This window comes from Xiphophorus maculatus, chromosome 22 (assembly GCF_002775205.1).
Source record: "Xiphophorus maculatus strain JP 163 A chromosome 22, X_maculatus-5.0-male, whole genome shotgun sequence".
Classification (NCBI taxonomy): domain Eukaryota; kingdom Metazoa; phylum Chordata; class Actinopteri; order Cyprinodontiformes; family Poeciliidae; genus Xiphophorus; species Xiphophorus maculatus.
The window spans coordinates 28448793-28468733 of NC_036464.1; the positions used below are offsets into that span (position 1 = coordinate 28448793).

The 19941-nt window shown below is 37.2% G+C and overlaps 1 protein-coding gene and 1 long non-coding RNA gene across 6 annotated transcripts in view; one reads left to right on the plus strand and one right to left on the minus strand.

The window, feature by feature from the left end:
• Window positions 1–1401: 1401 nt before the first annotated feature.
• Window positions 1402–6794, minus strand: LOC111606509. 5 transcript variants are annotated; one of them, XR_002752052.1, is made up of 4 exons: window positions 6443–6794; window positions 6316–6372; window positions 5901–6045; window positions 1402–2891 (listed from the first exon to the last, which is right to left on the minus strand). It is a non-coding gene; the product is annotated as an uncharacterized LOC111606509 (long non-coding RNA). The 5 variants fall into 5 exon arrangements; XR_002752050.1 differs by having other exon boundaries at window positions 5901–6372; XR_002752051.1 differs by having other exon boundaries at window positions 5901–6502; window positions 6575–6590.
• Window positions 6795–9960: 3166 nt separating this feature from the next.
• The window catches only part of LOC102224280 (protein kinase C epsilon type-like), a 132611-nt gene continuing 122630 nt past the window's right edge, over window positions 9961–19941 (plus strand). The window contains exon 1 of the mRNA XM_023327440.1: window positions 9961–11861. Coding sequence (XP_023183208.1) covers window positions 11514–11861 — 348 coding nt within the window. The 5' untranslated portion in view covers window positions 9961–11513. The remainder of the gene's footprint in view (window positions 11862–19941) is intronic.

A 19941-nucleotide genomic window follows, 5' to 3' on the forward strand; every position in this document is an offset into this window, starting at 1 on the left:
AAGAAAATGAATCTAAATCTTTAACCAGTGTCTCAAATTAACACATGTCTAATACATTAAAATGTATTCATCTGCCTTATATGTTGAAACATATTTACTTCTTATGAATACAAAGCTTGGATGTTAATTATTTTTGATTAATATGGCAGATACATTTAAAGCTGCTGTATGTAGTTTTTATGAATGTGTTTTTTAAATATTTGTTAAAACTGTCACCATGTCATGACATTTTGTTAGAAGATGGATAATCTGTGAAAAAAAAATCACTCTCCTCCATCTCCTCCCTGAGCTGCTACTGAAGAAATTAATCGCCCACCAAAAACAACCAATCAGAGCCAGGAGGCGAGGCTTACCGCTGTCAGTCAATGCTATAAATGTGCTAATGCCGAGAAACAACTTACCATTACAGGAAAGCTTTTTGTCTGCCGTCATTGGTGCTTATTGAGGCTCTACTGATTCTTTGAATGTTTCGAGTACCTGATTATTAAAATTCCTCTAGGAAAATGTATCTACCTCGAAGCTTTGTTAAATTATGTTTTATTATTTAGCGTATCTTGTTCTGGCTAGGTCGTTATTTGCATTGTGCAACGCTCTCACTTCTGCCTTTGAGGAAGACTTTAAGGATATAAACAATCTTTGGAGTCAAGCTCAGGGATTTTGGGGGTGATTTTTTTTTTTTTTTTTTTAAACAAAGTCAAGATTTGCATCTGTGCTCCACCGAGGGCTTGCATAAAACAGCCAGCAAGCTGGGGCGATGATAGTCTGCAAACTGAGCGATAGACTCCTCTGGAGCAGGATATTACTCTGCTGCATCGCATGTAGCTTCAAATAATATAGAAGGTGTCTGCTGTTTGGCTGCTAAAGCTGTGAACAAAGCTGCTTTATCACAAGGTGAGGGTGAGGACAGGCTGTTCCATCAATCCACATCACTTCTCAACAGCCTAAAAACTGCAAGCAATAAAAAGGCCCTTATTAATTCATACATTGATCTGTTATTTTTGCTAAATATAGGCTAAGACCCCGGTGTGTTCGCTTGCATATGAAAACAATCGTTTGCAAAGTAACAGGGAACGTTGTTAGCAACTTTAATCTTTGCAAGCTGCAGGAATTGGAAGTGTTAAGTGATCTCTATTACTGTATCTAGAGTCAAGCTGTGCATTGACTCTAGAGTGTTCCTTTTTAGGTCCAAAGATAATAACTTCAGTTTAACTAATAACTTCACCATAGTATTTAAGTTTTCTATTTTTCTTAGCAAAAATACAATTACAACCAAAATCAGTGTAATCTGTTTGGATTTTATGGAACAGACCACACCAAAGTAGGGTATAACTATCAACTGTCATGATTTACTGATAGTTGAGGAGAATCCACAGTTCAACAGGACGGCAGTCATAAGCAGAGTGATGATGCAAGTAGTTTAATTTAAGCCTAAAAAACAGAAGTACCAAACAGAGTTTGACGCTAAAATCCAGTGGGCAACAATGAGACAGGTGGGAACATAACATAATACACACAGGGGTAATAAACGAAACAAGGGACAGCTCTGGTGAACACAACAGACTAGAATCAACGATAATCAAGGGGGAGCTGGATTAAGTTGTAAAACAATACAAAATGTTTTAAGCATCTCACAGAGGACCGTTTAATCCATTTTCTTGAAAATGTAAAAAAGTATTATAACTGCAAACCTGCCAAGATATGGTACCTAACCTGACTTAATCAGAGAAGCAGCCAAGAAGTCTACAACTCTGGATGAGCAGCAGAGATTCCTCACAGCAACAGTAGGAGAATCTATTGACAGGATAACTGTGGAAGAATGGCAAGAAGAAAGTTATTGGTGAACTCAAGCCACAAAATATATTATCTGCAGGCAGACAGAATCTACATGTTAAAGGAACAAAGAATGGCTAAGCACAAGGAATACACAGTTCTAACTTGCATAAACAACAACTCATAAAAGTCTGGTAAAAGGAAAGACACACACTAGAGCTAAATTTACACGCTCTGGTCACTGGTGTTGTGAAAACCAGCAGCTGGATTGCAACAAAAATGTTATGGCTCAACTGAAGATTAGCTCCACGCAAACGGGATCTAAGGCTGATCATAAAAACCCAGAGATACCATAAATCCAACAACGCTAGCATGACAGGGTCAACTGAAACATACCTGATAAAGAGGCACACAAAAAGACAACATCATGAAACCTACAATCAAAGACACAGAAGAATGGCTCCTATCAAAGCATGTACATGTGTGAGAATGGTCCAGTCAAAGTCCAGGCCTAATCCTATTAAAAGAACAGATGATTTTAACAGCCAAGTTTAATCAACTTCACAATTATGCATCACTTTATGTTGTAAATTGTGGCCCTAATATAACAAAATCTGTAGGGATTTACTTTAGCAAGGTCCTGCAGTTTAGTTCTTCCTGCTTCTCTCCTAGATTTATTGAAATGGCTGCTTGATGTTCGTTGTGATTCCGCATCATCAAGACATAGCAGGCGCTTAGGCATGCAGCCATTTCTCCAAGAAACAGCTGCTTTTTTTGTAGCCATGTATTTTTTTTCTTTTCTCCACTGGGATTTGCAGCTCTGCTTCCTTTACTTCACATCGCACCTTGCTGATGCTGACAAACACTTCCTCACCCTATAATTTAACACCAACACCAGGAACCATCTGCTTGCCACCAAATTAGGGGAGAGCATTTATTAAACGTCTTGTGGTGCAAATGCTGATCCAGGTCCTGAGATAAATGACAAGGCTCAGGAAGTGGATTCGCGACATCAATTTTCTGCTAAGATAAAGTGGCACCTGCTGTCAAAGCTGTTAATATAGACGGACTTTGCGATGATATTCCGCTTTCCTCAGGCTGGCGCAGTGGTGCTGGTTTGACTGGAACAAAACAAAAGGGGACATTTCTTTATAAATAATTTCACGCCAGAGAAATGCCTCATAAACACACGGCGCCACCCTCGCGTGGCTTGCTTTAATGCTCCGACGGACAACGGTCGGTATTAAACCTCACTGTTAGCCTGCGGGAAATTGCTTTGGCTTGTTGTTATTCCTGCTGCTGGAGTTGAATCCTATTATAGATCGTTTTTAACCTCCCCTCAAGGACCGGCTATTGATTGGCTTACACAAAGGACCCGCTGTGAGAAAAATGACACACACAAAAAAAAGGCACAAATAAACAAACATTGATTTTTGTCAGTTTGTTTATAATTAAACAGCCGAGCAGCTAACGGCACCAGGGGTGAGCGGGCGGGGATTATGAGGAGAAGTCTTGTTAAATTTTTAGGTCCTGGTGACTGTCCTAGCTTAGAGCAATTTACATTTATCAAAGCTGACTGAATTAGACCGGAGCAGGCTGAAAGCACTCATCGTTTGCACTTTGACAAGATACACAGGTAAAGCACGTACAAGGAGTAAACAAAAGGAAAAAGAGGGTTAAAAAGAAGAATGAATTACAAGGGCACTGGGAAAGGGTCATCAATCTTAATTGGTGTTTGGCGACGCCTGCTGGTTACAGCTGCTAATGCAGGAATCAAAAATGTCTATCCAAAAATAAGCTTTAGAATAAGATGTTGCCATAAGTGTCCAAAATATGATTTATCATTGTTTTAATATTGTTTTATTTTTAATCTTGTCCTAATAAGGATACTGTATTTGAGTTTGTGTTTGTTTGTTATAGTTTTTAATATTTTAAAGTATTGAAAATCGGGCCATTTTATTAATGTTGAGTCAGTGTCGATGTAATGTTTACTGTCTGGTAAGAAAGTTAACTCATCTCACTGCATCCAAATCTACCTAATGGTAAAGTCGACTTATTGATTGATTCAGGGATGCACTGAAATTTTCTTTAAACTTCTCCAATAGAAAAAAAATAGCATACACTACTTTTCTTTGGTGAAAAGGGAGTATATATATACACAGTATATATATATATATATATATATATTCCTTTTTTATGGTATAAATAGATATTCATGTTATATACCCTAGTGGAAAAAACATGCTTACAATTATGCAAGTAAGTTTTTTGTGGTGTGTATGAAGCATAGGTAATATACAAAAGTTTTAAGTATACTACATATAAATATATACAAAGTATACCTACAGCATGCTTGTACCAATTTTGACATTATAACTTTAAGACACATTTAAATATTATGGTACCCACAATACATTTTTAAGAAATATATTAAATAAAAGTATACTTTAAGTGAACAAAATATGTATTTGCTCAAGTGTACCAATGAAACAATATGATTTTAAAATTTTTTGTATATTTTATAATATATGCTCAACATATATATTTTTTTAAATTCACATAAACCTTACTTTAAAAGTAAACTATTAAATCTACTGACATTTCAGTATGTTTTAAATTACATCTCAGTGTATATTTTAGGTTAATAAAGTATGCCTTATTAAGTGCCTTATAGTCTTTTACTATTTCTTTAAAGTGGAAAAGAATTTAAAAAAAGGGGGGAAAAAAGCAGTCCCTATAGTGGAACTTGATGTAATGTTGCTTAACAAAGTAGTACATAATGTGTTCATGCATCAAAACATCAAGCATTGACAGTTTAGTGACAGAGTTTCTACAACAAATACAATACTTGTTCTTAACACTAAATATAGCAGGTATCTTCAATTTTACATCTCTCCAAAATATGATCTGTTCTTTTCAGTTTTTTAACTGAAACACAGAAGCTGTTTTTGTCCAATCCATTTTCAGATGCATGATGTAATATCTATCCATTAGTGAACAGCATTAGCTCCAGTTCACACTCCAGATCAGATGGTGGTGGTAATGCTCATGGCGGAGTCCCTGCTCGAAATTCCATGAAAGAGGTGTACGGAGCCCCGTGCCGGAAGAAAAACGGCGAGTGACTGAGGGTCATTGCGCGTAATGTAGACCTGACCCTGTAAATTCTAGACACTAACAGGTTCCATAGAATTTCTCAAAAATCCGTGATGGACGGCGGAGTCCCTCCTCGAAATTCCGTGAAAGAGATGTACGGAACCTTGTGCCAGAAGCCCATTAAAATGCTGTCTACATTGTTTTAAACTGTGTGATTGTGAGCGTGAATAAAAATAGCAACAGGTATTTTGTTCCATATAACACATTAGGAGTGTAGCAGGTAAACCTTCTATGGATGCAAACTCGACTAAAAACCCACCTGTTTAGGATTGTATTTGAAACGTAATCAATTACAAATTTATTGCTGGAACTTGACTTAATGTCGTGTTTTGATTGTTGATTCTATGCTGCATTGTGTTTGATATGATGTAAAGCACTTTGAAATGCCTTGCTGCTGAAATGTGCTATACAAATAAAATTTGATTGATTGAATTTTATTTTTTTAAAGCACCATAAAAAGAACATCACACAACATAATATGCTGTTCAAATTCGCCATTTTTAGTCGCCCATTATTGCCTTAAAAATGGAGAGCGCCTTGATAATAATTAGTAGTTTTGGTAAATTCAAGTTGGTGATGTCCTAGTCCGAGTTAGACGATAACACCAGGACAAGAACTGGATGGAAATGAAATGTGGGTCACGAAAGGAACCTGAAGGAACAAAGCCTGCTAACGTGTATGTGGCAACCTGGGGTGGATTTTCTTTATTATGAAACCCAAATGTAAGATGTTAAAGTTTACAATAGGGGAAACCGACAACGCCACCTGGAATAACTCCAGGAAAATAGAATGGTAATAAGGACACAGGTACGTTCTACTGGAAATGAGACAAGATTCAGACAGTTCTACAAAAAAATGTATTAAAATTAAACTGTTTAAATTAACAACAACATGAAATTGAATGGTTAAAACAGTGAATGCCTTTTTAATGAAGTTGATTATAAAATGTTTACATTTCAAAGGAAACTGAGGCTTACCAGTGGGGGGAGAGTAGCGAGGAAAGGGGCAACATCCAGTGAAGAAAAGGAATCACCCTACACACTACAAAAACACGGTGCTCCAACAAAACACACAAGACACCGCCACCAGGGATCACCACCGCCACCACAGAAGCCTCAGTCCCTAAAAGAAAGACAAAAAATGAAACAATGAGTAAAACAGTGATACAATAGCACTACAGTATTGCTTTTTATCCCGTTCGTAGTGCCATCAATGCTCCCTGCAGCGGGGGAAAGTTCATACAAATCTTTTAAAACATTTCATCGTAGGCAAAACAGCAGCGAGTGTACATCCAAATATAATAGCCGTCAGGGACTCAGCAGGAGGCTTAAAAATAAAGTAGATTATTAATACAACTGCTGATAAAAACTATAACTTACGGTAGCTGCTTACCTGTAAATTACCACACGGCCAGATAAACAGATCCACAAGTTCGCCTATGGAGCGCAGCTGTAACAGAATACTACATAAAGGCTTCGTTTACATGAGATGGATGTTACCTACCCACGCTAGCGCTTACCTTACCGGCAGCAAACAACCGAACAGATTGGTCCAGGGTTTGGAGCAGCAGCAAGGGAGGCTAAACAGATCAGACCAGCTTGCATTAATTGCTACGATAAAAGCTGACAAACAAAGAAACAGCCACGCTTACCCAGCACAGTTCAGCAAACAAAGGAAGCAGAATGAGTTGACGTCATGACGCAAGTAGTCTTGTGGCAGGTAGAGACCTGCTTATATGCAGCAGCTGAAATTGGTCTTAAAGTGGCAGCGTACCATTTATGCTGCTACATGTAGCTAGCTGGTGGTAAGTTTGCATCAAAATCCTAATTATCTTAGTTTAATTATAAACAGTGCAGTAAATGTATAAGCAAACTTACGTTGGTTTCAGAAATAGTCATTTATCAATGTTATTGTGACTTTTATGATTATTATAACAATCATTCAACTTCATGTTATAACTGTATGGAGGCCCTGTTTGCTGTGACTTAATATATACTGCTCAAAAAAATAAAGGGAACACTAAAATAACACATCCTAGATCTGAATGAAAGAAATATTCTCATTGAATACTTTGTTCTGTACAAAGTTCCATTTGCACAACAGCAGGTGAAATTGATTGTCAATCAGTGTTGCTTCCTAAGTGGACAGTTTGATTTCACAGAAATTTGATTTACTTGGAGTTATGTTGTGTTGTTTAAGTGTTCCCTTTATGTAGTTTTCTTCATAAACTTAACCTGGTTTTAATTAAGCTCAGTATGCCAAAAAGACTTTGATATTTTGAGGCTGTTGTTATAACTCGTTCATCATCATTTTTATCTTCAACACATTTTTGCAGTTTAAGCAAATCAATATGAAAAACCTAAATACTTTTCTGTTTCAGAAAAGGCTCTGGCTCCACTGGATCATCGCCCCAGTTTTGAGGATGAATCTCCACAGCGTTTTTATGGTGTAAGGTATGCTGTTTGTTTTTTTTTTACACTGAGCTACATTTTTAACAACAGCACAAACTGGTGTGTTTCCAACACTGAGTGCTTAATAAACATGATTTGATTTGAAAATAATTGTACAGAATGTAATTTGCCTTGTTAATCTGCCATTTCTCTTTCATACATTTTATTCATTGTCATGGACTAGTGACCTGTCCAGGGTGAACCCCGCCTCTTGCCCGATGACCACCACTAGCCACCAGGATCAGCATGTTCAGATCATGGGTAGAAAGCTTTTAAGGCAGTTTGTCCCTTTTAAGTCCACACTTAAAACAACTTCATAGTTATTGAAGTTGCATCAACCTATTTATGATATTGCTGACTATTTTTTTCTACTTCTAACATTTACAGGCAAAGAAGACACCCAGAAATGTTTTTTTCACTCCAGGCATCTGGTCCCAATCATTATCAGTTCTTTTGATGATGTCACATACATAGCAAATCCACAATGTCTTAAAATTGTAAGTCATATTTTTTTCTTTGCTATTTTTCTTTACTCTTAAGACTACAAGTGCTTTCTCTGTTTAATTGCTCTATTGGTCTTTTTTGTAGGTTTCTGTTAAGTGCAGTGGTGCAGTGAATGGTAATGTTCTGTTGTTGATCCTCACTGTTCTTAGGAAGGAGAAATGTCAGTTTGTCTGGAGTAATACTGAAATACTATGACATTGTATTAAAACAATACTCTGTCCTTGGTGAAATATTTTTCACATTTCCTCTAAAGTGTACCTATTGTTTTATTGTGCTAATTTTCATGAGCATGTTGTCTGTAAACTTTTAATATACTGACAATTCGTACAATTCTCTGATAGTATATTGGCAATGTTCTCTTGTAAGATGTGAATATATTGACTGCATAATGTAATTTTTTTCAACCGTAAAGTGTGTTGTAATTGATCCTTCTGTATACTGTAGTGTGTAAGAATCATGTAATGTACAAAGTAGCAAAGAAGAATAATAAGACATTGATAATTAACTAAAAAATGTACTTCATTAGCAATTATAGTAAACTAAAAGAGTAATTAGAGCATGCTGTAATCACACTACTAATATATAAAATATGTAATGCTTATATACTTAGAAGATATTCTAAATATATTTTAAATGTAATTTGATCACAAAAATAGTACATGTTTGTATTACTTAAAGTAACTTTGTATACTTGCAGTATACTTACAGTATACAAAGTATAACTTTAATTGTTCCAAAAAAGCATATTATAGTACACTTTAAATTGTGATTTTCCACAATTTAATTACTATTGAAATACACTAAGTACAAAATTATTTGTTCCAAATCAAAATACTTCAAGTATACTAATGATTATTCATACTTAGTATATTTATTTTTCACCAGGGCATTAACGCTGGAAAAAAACTCAGAAATTTTTAGATCTCAGAAATTTTCTAGAAAAAACATTTTGGTGTAAATGTACTCTTCCGTCTTTTTTTTCTATCTACAATGGTCCTAATACGTCGTATCCACCAAATTGCTTGACTTCTGCAGCAAATGTGGGTTCACCCGGCTTAAAGTTGCAGTAAAATACCGGCAGGGGGCAGCACTCTTTCAAAATTACATGTACATAATTTCTCAACGTAAAACGTATGGATTGAAACAAACAAACAAAAAACCCAGCTTCTATGGCATAGTTTCTTCCCATGTAAATGGTACAACTCGTATTTTGTACCATTCACAACATACTTTTTGTCACAATTTTTTATTATGGGTTTATGTTGTAATTCGGATTATAGATTTTTTAAATATGGCACTCAGAATAAAAATGCTGAGTAAATATCTTAAACCAGTTAAGGATAAACAAAGAAAGGAAAATTAATTTTAAAAGTAATTCATTGGATTTAGTCATTTTAAAATAGACTTTTAAAGCATCCCTTTTTTAAAAATGATTTTTATTAAAAAAAAGAAAGAGAGAGAAAAGCTAAATGCACATTATGCTTCTGGTCATCACTATGTGCCACTTCTTTTTTTTGATGTCATGTTTTATTATGTGAAATCTTTCTGGAGATGTCTTCTTGGACTAAGATACATTCAAATATGAAACAAATTGCTGTTCCTCATAATTCATTTCAGGGGGAACAGCTAAATGTGTGAATGAAAGAATTCTTTATGTTTAGGAAAACATTCATATATTGAAATGCAAAAAATAATATATAATTTATATATTTCATATTGCTTCTGTGTCTATAATCTGGATGGACTCAGACAATGCTGCATATAGTGAAGGTCATGCATCCTTCAGGGGAGGAGGATGTATGTGTATCCAGATTACCATAGATGTGGACAAGAGTCATTATATATGTTTTATGCAACTTATAGTTATCTTCATACAATCTCATGTTATTCTATCTCACTCCTATTAGATGTTTCATCTAAAAATACATTCTTATATTCTGTTTCAATCATATGAATTTATCTTTCAACATTTTCAACTTTTACAGCAAGAAAACGCACTACGTGAACTTGAACTTAGTGTCTAACAACAAGCCAAAAGTTACTGTCCTTTTTAACCTTATATCTTCCTGTAACAATATATGTCAAAGAAGCTTGCATTTTATGTACATATTGTTGCTGCTTTACAGAGGTAAACACGTGTTCCTATTATGTATTCATTTATAGTTTATCCTTTTATTGTTTTTTTCATAATTTTTTAGACAAAACAAAAGAAATTGTCTTGTACAGAAATTGTTTGGCCATCATATTTATTAAAGACTCAATTAACAGTTTAAGACATGAAACTTGTCTCAGAACAAGCATGTTGTAATTTGGGGAATCTGGACTCGAGACTTTATTTGGACTTAACTTGGAACGTGCAACACTTTGAATTGCCTTGCTGCTAAAAATGTGCTATATCAATAAAATTACCTTCCCTTCCCTCTTGTTTTGACACTTATGCTACATTACAATTACCTCGGAAGTCTCAGCTGGGTTTGATATTACACACTAGGTAACAAATTTCCAGTGAAAGTAGTCGGAGAAATATATAAACATATCTATATTGATGTAAGTGCTGGACTGATGAGCTTCTGAGTGTCATGGTTTGCAGTCATCTCTTGAAATTCCAGTCATGCCTCACATATTCCTGCATTCATCTCAGCTCCTGTATTTTATGGACTTGGCAATTGGCCCTTTTTGAGTAAATGTACATGAATGTTCATATTTCTGCACCTAAACTTCCAGCAGATGAGAATGAGGACACCTGGCTCAAGTCAACATGTCACTGTGTTTGAAGGCTGTTGCTTTTTCCAGCCCCCTCTAGGTATATTTTGAACTGCGTGCAAGATGAAGATACCTTCCCCATCCTTACAACCCTACTTCCTATGCACTACCTCCCCCGTCTTTCGCACCAGCCAGGCACCCATAAATCTGACGTACTTTTCGCATTTCCTGCACCAGACAGACACCGAAACAGAGGAAGGGGAGAAGCAGATAGCTATATGAAGTTAGTGAGCAGTGGATGAAACCAGGCCCAACCTGCAGGAGTCTGTCTCCCCCCTCTTCTTTACCTATCCACCCATCACCCCCACTGTCCGGATACTCCCCCCACCTCCACGCCCCTGCAGCGGTCGCCACCAGCCGCAGTCTGCTCGCAACGGTCCGGCGAACATTTGCCGATGAGTCCCGGCGGCTGCATCCGGAGCCTCACACCCGCGTCACGGTGCAGTAGTGGGGACACGCGCCGCTCCGCTGCTTCCAGTGAGCTCGAGCCCAGCTGAGAGAGTTGGTTTTCTCTTTTTCTTCTCAATTCCTCGAAGGTAAAAACAATGACACAGCGGCTCACATCTGTGGCCTCTGCTCGGATGTTTTCTGCAATCTCGCGCTTGTTGGTACCTATTTCTTCCCGGCTCGTCTGTTTTCCGGGCTAACTGTCGCGTCTCCGGGGCTGCCCTCCAGCTTACATCGGGCAGAGGTGGGGGGAGCATTTAGGTACTTTGCTGAACTGCTGACGTTTCACAACAAGAAGCAAAAACAGACGCTTCAGAAGCTTTCGGACCGCGTCATATTACACCGGAGGTGCTCAGCTGATTGCCTCCGCGCGCGCGCCGCAGGAGAACATTTCGTCAATAACTGGACCTCTTTCCTCGTGGCGACATGGTGGTCTTCAACGGGCAGTTGAAGATTAAAATCTGCGAGGCGCTGGACCTAAAACCCACGGCTTGGTCCCTGCGTCACGCCGTGGGTCCGAAGACTCAGACCTTCCTCCTGGACACGTACATCGCCCTGAACGTGGACGACTCGCGCGTGGGTCAGACCTCCACCAAGCAGAAGACCAACAGCCCCACGTGGAACGACGAGTTCACTACGGAGGTCATCGACGGCAGAAGGATAGAGCTGTCCGTCTTTCATGACGCCCCCATCGGCTACGACGACTTCGTGGCCAACTGCATCATTCAGTTTGAGGACATCCTGCACAGCGGCAGCAAGCACTACGAGAACTGGGTGAGTCTGACCCACAAATGCCCTCTGCAGCCCTGTACACACAAATCAAACAGAAATATGCTGAGTTTTTATGGCTATCTGTGTCAATTAAGCCATCAATTGTTGTCTTTAGCCACAAAACGTAATTAATTGAACTAGGACTGAAACAATTAATTGGCCAAATCAAATGAATTGTGTTATATTTTAGGTAATAAAATGTTTTCTTTTTGTTTGTTTGCTGTTGGGTTTTTTTGCATCTTTTAAAGCCTTTTCAATATTTAAAAGGCTTCAGTTGTTAATCTGCAAAATGTGCCTTTTTTTAGCTGATTAATTGATTAATCGTCAAATACTCAGTAATTGATTACTAACTTAATAGTCAACTGCTGCCCTGAATTGAACCACATAAATGTGAATATTGATGCAACACCTGTTGGAGACAATACAGGAGACATCACTGTCCTATGACTCCAACAATAGTTTGCAATATAAACAAGGTAAGGGTTCTTCAGTCGTTATATTGTGGCCATCTTCACAAAGTCTTTTCACATATTTTTCTGAGATTGAAGCATACATTTTGCAATAAAATGTGTTTGTGTTTACAACTTAAACCTATTAATATGTGTGAACCTCTGGCTTTCAAGACAGTAAAAAAATAAATAAAATAAAAAAAATAGCTTAAACTAACTGACCCAGAACAGGAAGAAAAATATTTAAGCAATATCAGATAATGAGAAAATTAAGTATGCATTATTTTTACCGCATAGATAACCTTCTGGTTTCAAGTCAATATTTCTGATCACTGATTTTTATTTTTTTTCTTCATAAACCTAATTCATAAGTCTTGCCTTCTCAAGCATGACATAAAGTCCTACAATACCTGACCATTTTTTAAAATCAAGTATGTGGCAATAGGGAAACAACAAATATTCAAAAGAAAAAAAAAACTCTGGCAAGATGTTTTTTAAAGCCATGCTGGAAAATTATAAAGCATGGCTCTAATCTCAAAGGAGAACCATCTTCTCCTTTGAAGATGGTTAGGAAAGAAAGCACGAACTGCAGAGTTCTCGCACTGCGCCGTAAACAAGTACATAGTGCTGAAGAAGTGGTCCATTGTTGTTGGAAGCCTTTGGAGCACATGAATGTTTGATTGCATTATTGATGAGGCAATCAGGTCCATTAGAGAGAGAATGAGGAGAACAGGACAAGATGAAAGGAGAGTTTTTTTTATTTTTAAAGCTCATCATAAAGAATCTTTCTTAGACACAATGAAGGCTGCAGAAAACTGTGCCAGACATCTTCTGATTTACAAGAAAAGAGCTTTTTGGTTTAAGATTGTGGAACGAGATGAAAGTATGCCTCAGTGGCACCAGTGCTCTTGTGAGTTTAATTATCACTGTCTGCGTTGTTCATTTCTGAAACAAAGAGAAAAACTACTAAAACCTACAGTGCCTATCAAAAGAATTCCTTAATTTCTCTCTTTAGAATCACAAGATTTATTGTGTTTTTCTGGGGTTTTATGTGACAGACCAACCTGAGTTTAGATCAGACCTAAAAAAAAATCCATCCTGACCCGGCCCAAACCCATAGTCATCGTTTCTGAGGCTGATCCGACCCAACTAATTAACTTTAATTAGAGGCCCGAACCGGAAGAAAGCCAAACATATTTCTTTTAATTACAATTTTATTACTTTTGTTTTGAGACCATAATTTGTGAAACCAGTGTAACTTCTCCCATTTCTAACTTTTATTTAATGTCTTCCAGCTCCATCTTGGGTAAAAAAGAGTTAGGTTAGGGTTGTTGTTGCTTATTGTAACTGCAGGTTGAGTCAGGTACAAATCTTTTGGGATGTGTGATTGATAGGAGCAGAGCAGAGTGGGGCTGCGTGTACATTGTGCAATGCACTACCCTTGTTACAGTCTAACTAATTTATGCACCCTACTTACTGTCTTTCCTTCCTCAATAGGTTAAACTATCTACTCCTCTATTTACACTGTAAGAATGAGAATTTATCTACTCGTTTGGCTTATTGGTTCAGGTTGGACTTGGGCCATAAATTTAAACTCTAACATGAAGTGCAATTCACTGTGAAGCAGAAATTAAAACATTATTTTAATAAATATCCGTCTTTGCACCCCCAACAAAAAAGAAATTTGCAAAATGTTGTATTGTCATCGTGGTATCAGTGGTATTGATGTAATCATCAATATGCCAAAGAACTGCTTATTTGGCAATAAATATTAGATTAGCTACAGTAACTATACATGTACCATGCCCTCAGGTGCTTTCTGCCAGTTTGACAATGCTTGTATAATGCAAAAGAAATTGTGTAATTTGGGTATTAAGATGTTCTGATGAGTTCAGTGACAAACTATTATTTAGAACTGTAAAGTATTCATGGATAATCCACTGTTTTATAGATTTATTTCACTCCTGTTTTAAAAGTAGCTAATCCAAGAATATAATTTATTTTCCTTGGCACAATTTAACACAAAATTTTCACACAAACTTCATCTGTTGGCATATGTTTATGTCTAAATTATTGAAAGGAAATGCAGCTGAAATACCAAGATGTATTGATGACCGACATGTTTGCAAACCAGCCAATAGCGCCATTCATTTCCTTGATTCTGATTGGCTGTACTACAAAGAGCAGAGAGAAGGAACCCTGTAGATGTTTGCTTTTGCTTATCTGCTGTAAGACGGTTTCTGCTGTGAACATTAATGCATATTGACAGACATGAAGTTTTTAAGCTCTTAAAATAGGCACCTACAAGCGTTAGAGGAGTCCTCAAGTATTTGTGGAGTTCAGCCATTCACGGGTGGTTGTGTTCTCGAACCTTCATGACTACGTCTGCTGTACAAGTTGTTTCATTGCCAAAACAGCAAGATGTGACTATTTCAAAAGAACCTTGTGGAGATAAAAATAATGAATTTAATTTGTCTAGAATCTGGATAGGCTACTCGCTGTCTGAGGTCTGTTTGAAAGCAGACAGACTTTAGGTTGACTGATTCTACAATTAAATAGAATGAAATGGTATAATGTGCTGTTGGTCTCTTAATGGGTAAATTTAGTGTGTGAAAAGTACAAAAAATTGGCAGTTCTAAAAAAAATAAAACAAAATGAAATAAATGATGTGATCTTATGTTAAACGTACAACATAAGAAAAACTCTACATTGATTATACACAACTTTAAGCACAAACACACACTCACACATAATTGTACCTAATAGAATGCAATTATCCTAACAGTCAACTGAACTGTGGGAGAAATTTCTTTGAGAGAACCCACTTATGCATGGGAACATGCACATCCAATTCAAAAAGACCAAAGGCCAGAGTTCAAACCCAGGTATTTCTTGATGCAAGGAATCTAACAACTTGCTTCAGAAAACTCCACTACTTCTTGCACTTTTTCCATTGGACATCACTATCAAGGGATACTTTTCTTCAGCATGTTAACTAATCAGTATTGATAGGAACATTCCCATTAAAGACTGGAAAAGAAGGGGAGAGTGGAGGAAAAGTGTGCCAAAATATGGAAAATTTCAAAGAGTGTGAAACATTTGCAGGGCACTGTACCTCAAAATTCAACAAAAATGGTGGAAATTGCACCCAAGTTTCTGTTTAGCATGCTTAAAAATGAAGACCACCATGTTTCTGATTAAATGTGTCACTAGAGCAAAGTGTCAGTGTCTTATCTACCTGAGTGAACAGTTTTTAACTCAATTCTTTGCATATCTGACAACATTTCACTGTCAAAGTCCCTAAGGGCTGAGCAAGCCCTGACTCAACACTCATTAAATATTAGGTCATGTCAGAGGAGAAAGCACAACATGAAGCCTTGTGGGAACTAAAACTCTTGTGTAATATCCTGGTGAGAAACGTCAGCATGAACTAGAAGGAGAAGTCGCCTCTGGATTGTTTTTTTTATTAGGCCCGAGCAGCGAAAGTGCTGTGAAGGCCTGTTGTAATTATAGTATAAGTTAGTACTCTGATTCCGCTTCCATCAAATAAATAGGCATTTTGGGGGCTTTAACATATTCAAAAACTCACTAGACTCCACTCAAAATTGCCAAACAAGTAAAATTGTCAGATTGCAAGTGGGTGTGGGCAAACTGCTCTACAGCGCCCCCTAACATGAGATAGAAGAAACCATAGGTAATAGAGATCTGCAACTCGGTATGTAGGTAGATCTCCCCAAATCAAGAAAAAAAGTCTCACCCCTAAAATGTACAAGAAGGCGACCATTTTGGGTCTAAGGTCAAATTTTGGCCATTTTTCAATTCTACTCACGTCAAACTTTAAAAAACTCCTCCTAGGGATTTCGACTTATTGGCCTTATTCTTGGTCAGGATGTATTTAAGGGGTGGAGCTTTAAAAGTTATCAAAAAAAGTTGACTTTTCATATATTTTTAGGGGGCGTGGCCGAGCTGCGAAGTTGGCATACTTGCCAAAGAAAACAAAATGCTATAACTTTCACCTAAAAAGGTCAATTGGCACCAATCTTGGCATAAGTGATGCTGGTTGGATGCCTAACGATCCTATGTCGTCATAGTCTGATGTCATCTAAACCCTGCCCCCTCAGAATCGGAAGTTGCTTCTTTTACTTGAAAAGCTCCGTCTCTGACCCCCTTCATGTAATCAAAATGATCTGGTGACAGATGACAGATAACAAGTTGGTCTCACAAACTTTTGCCCACAAACCTTCTCAGTGTAGTTTTCACCACTGCTCATTTTGACATTGTGTTAAATCACTAAGAGTCTGATTTCCAGTTTCATTTGAAGCAAACGTCCTTGGCATCGAACCTTTAGAGGGGATTTACTAACTTAATTGGGTGTTTATCTAAGCATAGCTTAACCCACTTTCAAGCATATTTCTATTTCCTCTATTGATTAAACAGAAAAACGTCACAGAGGGACACACTGATTGCAAAGGAACATAATTTTGGATGCAGGAAATCAAATAGGACTTCATATTTTGAACTGTAAACTACTTGTCTTTTTCAGCTTTAAAACACTTGATACCTTAATAGTAATGTGCACAAAACACATTTGTCACAGTTTGGTTAAGCCTGATCAGATATGCACTACTTTCTTTGCATTTGATTTGTGTTTGTATACGTACAGACTAAGCAGTGCTGTGTGTATTTAAATAGGTGAAGGAGACACCCACGGCAGAGTTCTTGGAACTAATTACATCTTCTTACAAAATGAATGTGTAATTAGTTGCCCTGATCAGTTCAAACATTTCAGTTGTGAGTCGTTTTCACACAGATTTACCCCATGTATGATGGCTAGCTCTATTGTTGTTTGCTTGGCTTTTTACAGCCTTCACTTAAGAAAACTAAAGAAGCCACAACAGCTTGATCAAGTTATATTACTTTAACTGCAGAGGAAATGATAGTGGTGCTGCCTGGTTGGTTGAAGAATAATCAAATATAGGGTTGGTTTTTACACAAAAAGCATTTTGTTTTTTTCTATGAGATTCCGTCTGTTTGAAGAAAGATTGTGAAATGAGATAATGACTCCACAAGCACATGGAAAGCATAATGAGTCCATTGCTTTTTGAGTGTGTATGTAAATGTTGAGGAGAGCTGCGTCACCTGTCTCAGAGATAGAAATCACGCCTTCTGGGAAGAGACTTTGCTTTGGGGAGAGTCTTGTAGTTCGTCAGCACATTGTTTTAGGATCATGTGTTATTAATTCTGTAGTGCAGGTCCTCTCTCATTTCGGTTGTACTAAAACAGTGGATTGTGATGAGAGAGATACTTAAGAGTTGGGGTTAAACCATCAGTGGCATCTCTGCTTTACACCTGTTTGACTTACAGACATTCTATAGGTGAAGAAAAGTGATGTTTTGATGATGAATATTGCATAGTATAAAAACATGCAAAAAGTTTTGAAAGCGTTAAAGTTTTTGGACTTGAGCACAACACAGAGATGTACCTTCCACACCTGTTGCTAACAACCGCTGCTCAGCTAGCTGTAAGGGATGACCAATTAACCAGCTAAAATCAGCTTGTTGTGCTTGTATTACTCTATAAGAGGCAATCACTGGGTAAAAGGCAGCACACACTCTGGACAGGTCACCAGTACATACAAAAACAAGTAACTATGCCCACATACACTGACGCCTAAGGGCAATGTAGAGTATTTACCTAACAGTCATGTTTTTGGAAAGTGGGAGGAACCTGAGAGAACTTAGAAACAAGAAGATCATGTGCATTTCTTACAAAAATACCCAAACTCAATTCCCTACTCCGGGCATCTCTCTGCCCGACTTTTTAACCACACAGCCAGACAGAGATTTGAAGAGGAGCGGCTAAAGCAACTGAGGTGGAATAGCAGTGCTAATGGTGCCATCCAGAACATGTAACTATGGAATACTGTCAGCTGCTTGAATATCGAGCTGTTAGAATGTCATGATTAGGTGTGCGTAAAACTTTGTCAATATTCTGCTAAGGTAAAAAACCCCCACAAATTTACAATTGCTGTGTTTCCATTAAATACGGTAACATATTAATCCGACTTGCACAATTTTATGGTTAATGGGAACAAAGCTACTGCCATGAGAATGAGAAATTATTTTTGAATTTTGAATTGAACTGACTTGAACCTGTGAGCCAAAAACCACAGCACTATTTGGCCCCAGATGTGGATAATGTCTTCCATTTTAAGCACTTTGGTGTTTTCCACTGAAGTTGTCACATTGTGAAAGTTTTATTTATACCTGCTGTATATTGCTGACAACAGATTAGACATAAATAATAACTTAAAAATATGTCTTCACCTGTTTTACAAAGAAATCTACTTTGTCTCAAAACGTAAGTATTGTGTAGTTTGCCAAGTTGCAGCAGGATACTTATATACTCCTCTCATTTTCCAATCTACACAGGTGAGTGAGCCAGGAAATGATGGCTGTAGTTTCTGTACTAACGCAGCCTAAATCTGAGTGTGGATGAAATATTCTCCTTGGTTCCCTTTTTTTTAAAGCCCTAAACATTTTATTAGACACATTTTCTACAACATCTACATTTCTTTCTTCCAGAAAGTTTGACACAATTGCACCGCAAGTTGAGCAGGTGTGAGAAATAGATAATAGACAGAGTGAAGTGGTGAAAGACGAGGAACAGATTACACACTGGAAACTTCTTTCAGTCAGTTAAAACTTGTTTGATAAATAAATTAGGTGTCAGCAAAGAACTCAACAGAGAATACAATGTTCTTTGGGAGCTGGGGAATTTTTTTTGGCTGAGGAAAGAAAATTAATGTGTTTTTTTGTAATTTTACAATACAATACAATACGATATTACAAAAAACACAATGAGCAGAGGATTGACCAATATAACAATGTCCCCTGAATCTTTGAAGTATAAATGGCTGAAACTCAAGGGGAGAGACATGTTTTGTTTAGATATTACAGACAACTAGGCACTATTGGTTGTTTGACACACATTTCTTACCTGCAGATATTTTCCCATCTAATTAGATTAAACTATGACTATAAATACTAAGTTAATCGTGACTCTAATTCATTTGCATTGGAAGGCATAATGCTGCATAGAAACACTACTCTGGGAGCGCCTTGCTGAGTATTTGATATGCATCCCTATTTAAGCCACATAGCTTGCACATGTGTACTCCAGATGTGCTGCCACTGCTAAAAAAATTATGCCATTGCTACTCAAAGATAGTAACAGTGAGCCAAAAGTGACATTACCTAATCTCCTACTGAGTTATGTGCTCGCAACTTGAAACAGAAAGTGAAACTGATGGGATGACCTACTTTCTGATTAACTCTACTAAGATGTTTTTGAGCACTTCAGGACACTCATTGAGCTTTACAGTTTAATTCCCAGTCTGTCAGATGTTCCTTTAGCATTCAAAAGATAAACAAAAAGAAACAGTGAAGTCATGACAAAAGTTAGGTTTCCCATCACAACACAGCAGAACACTGTGAGTTCCACACCCTTGATCTCATTATCTTCTGAATAGAGTCGAATTAAAAGTGACACAGCACAGAATACCCATTGTTTCCTCACATTTAGATATGAGCAACATGCGTTTTTCAGTCATTGCAAAACCAATAAACATGTCT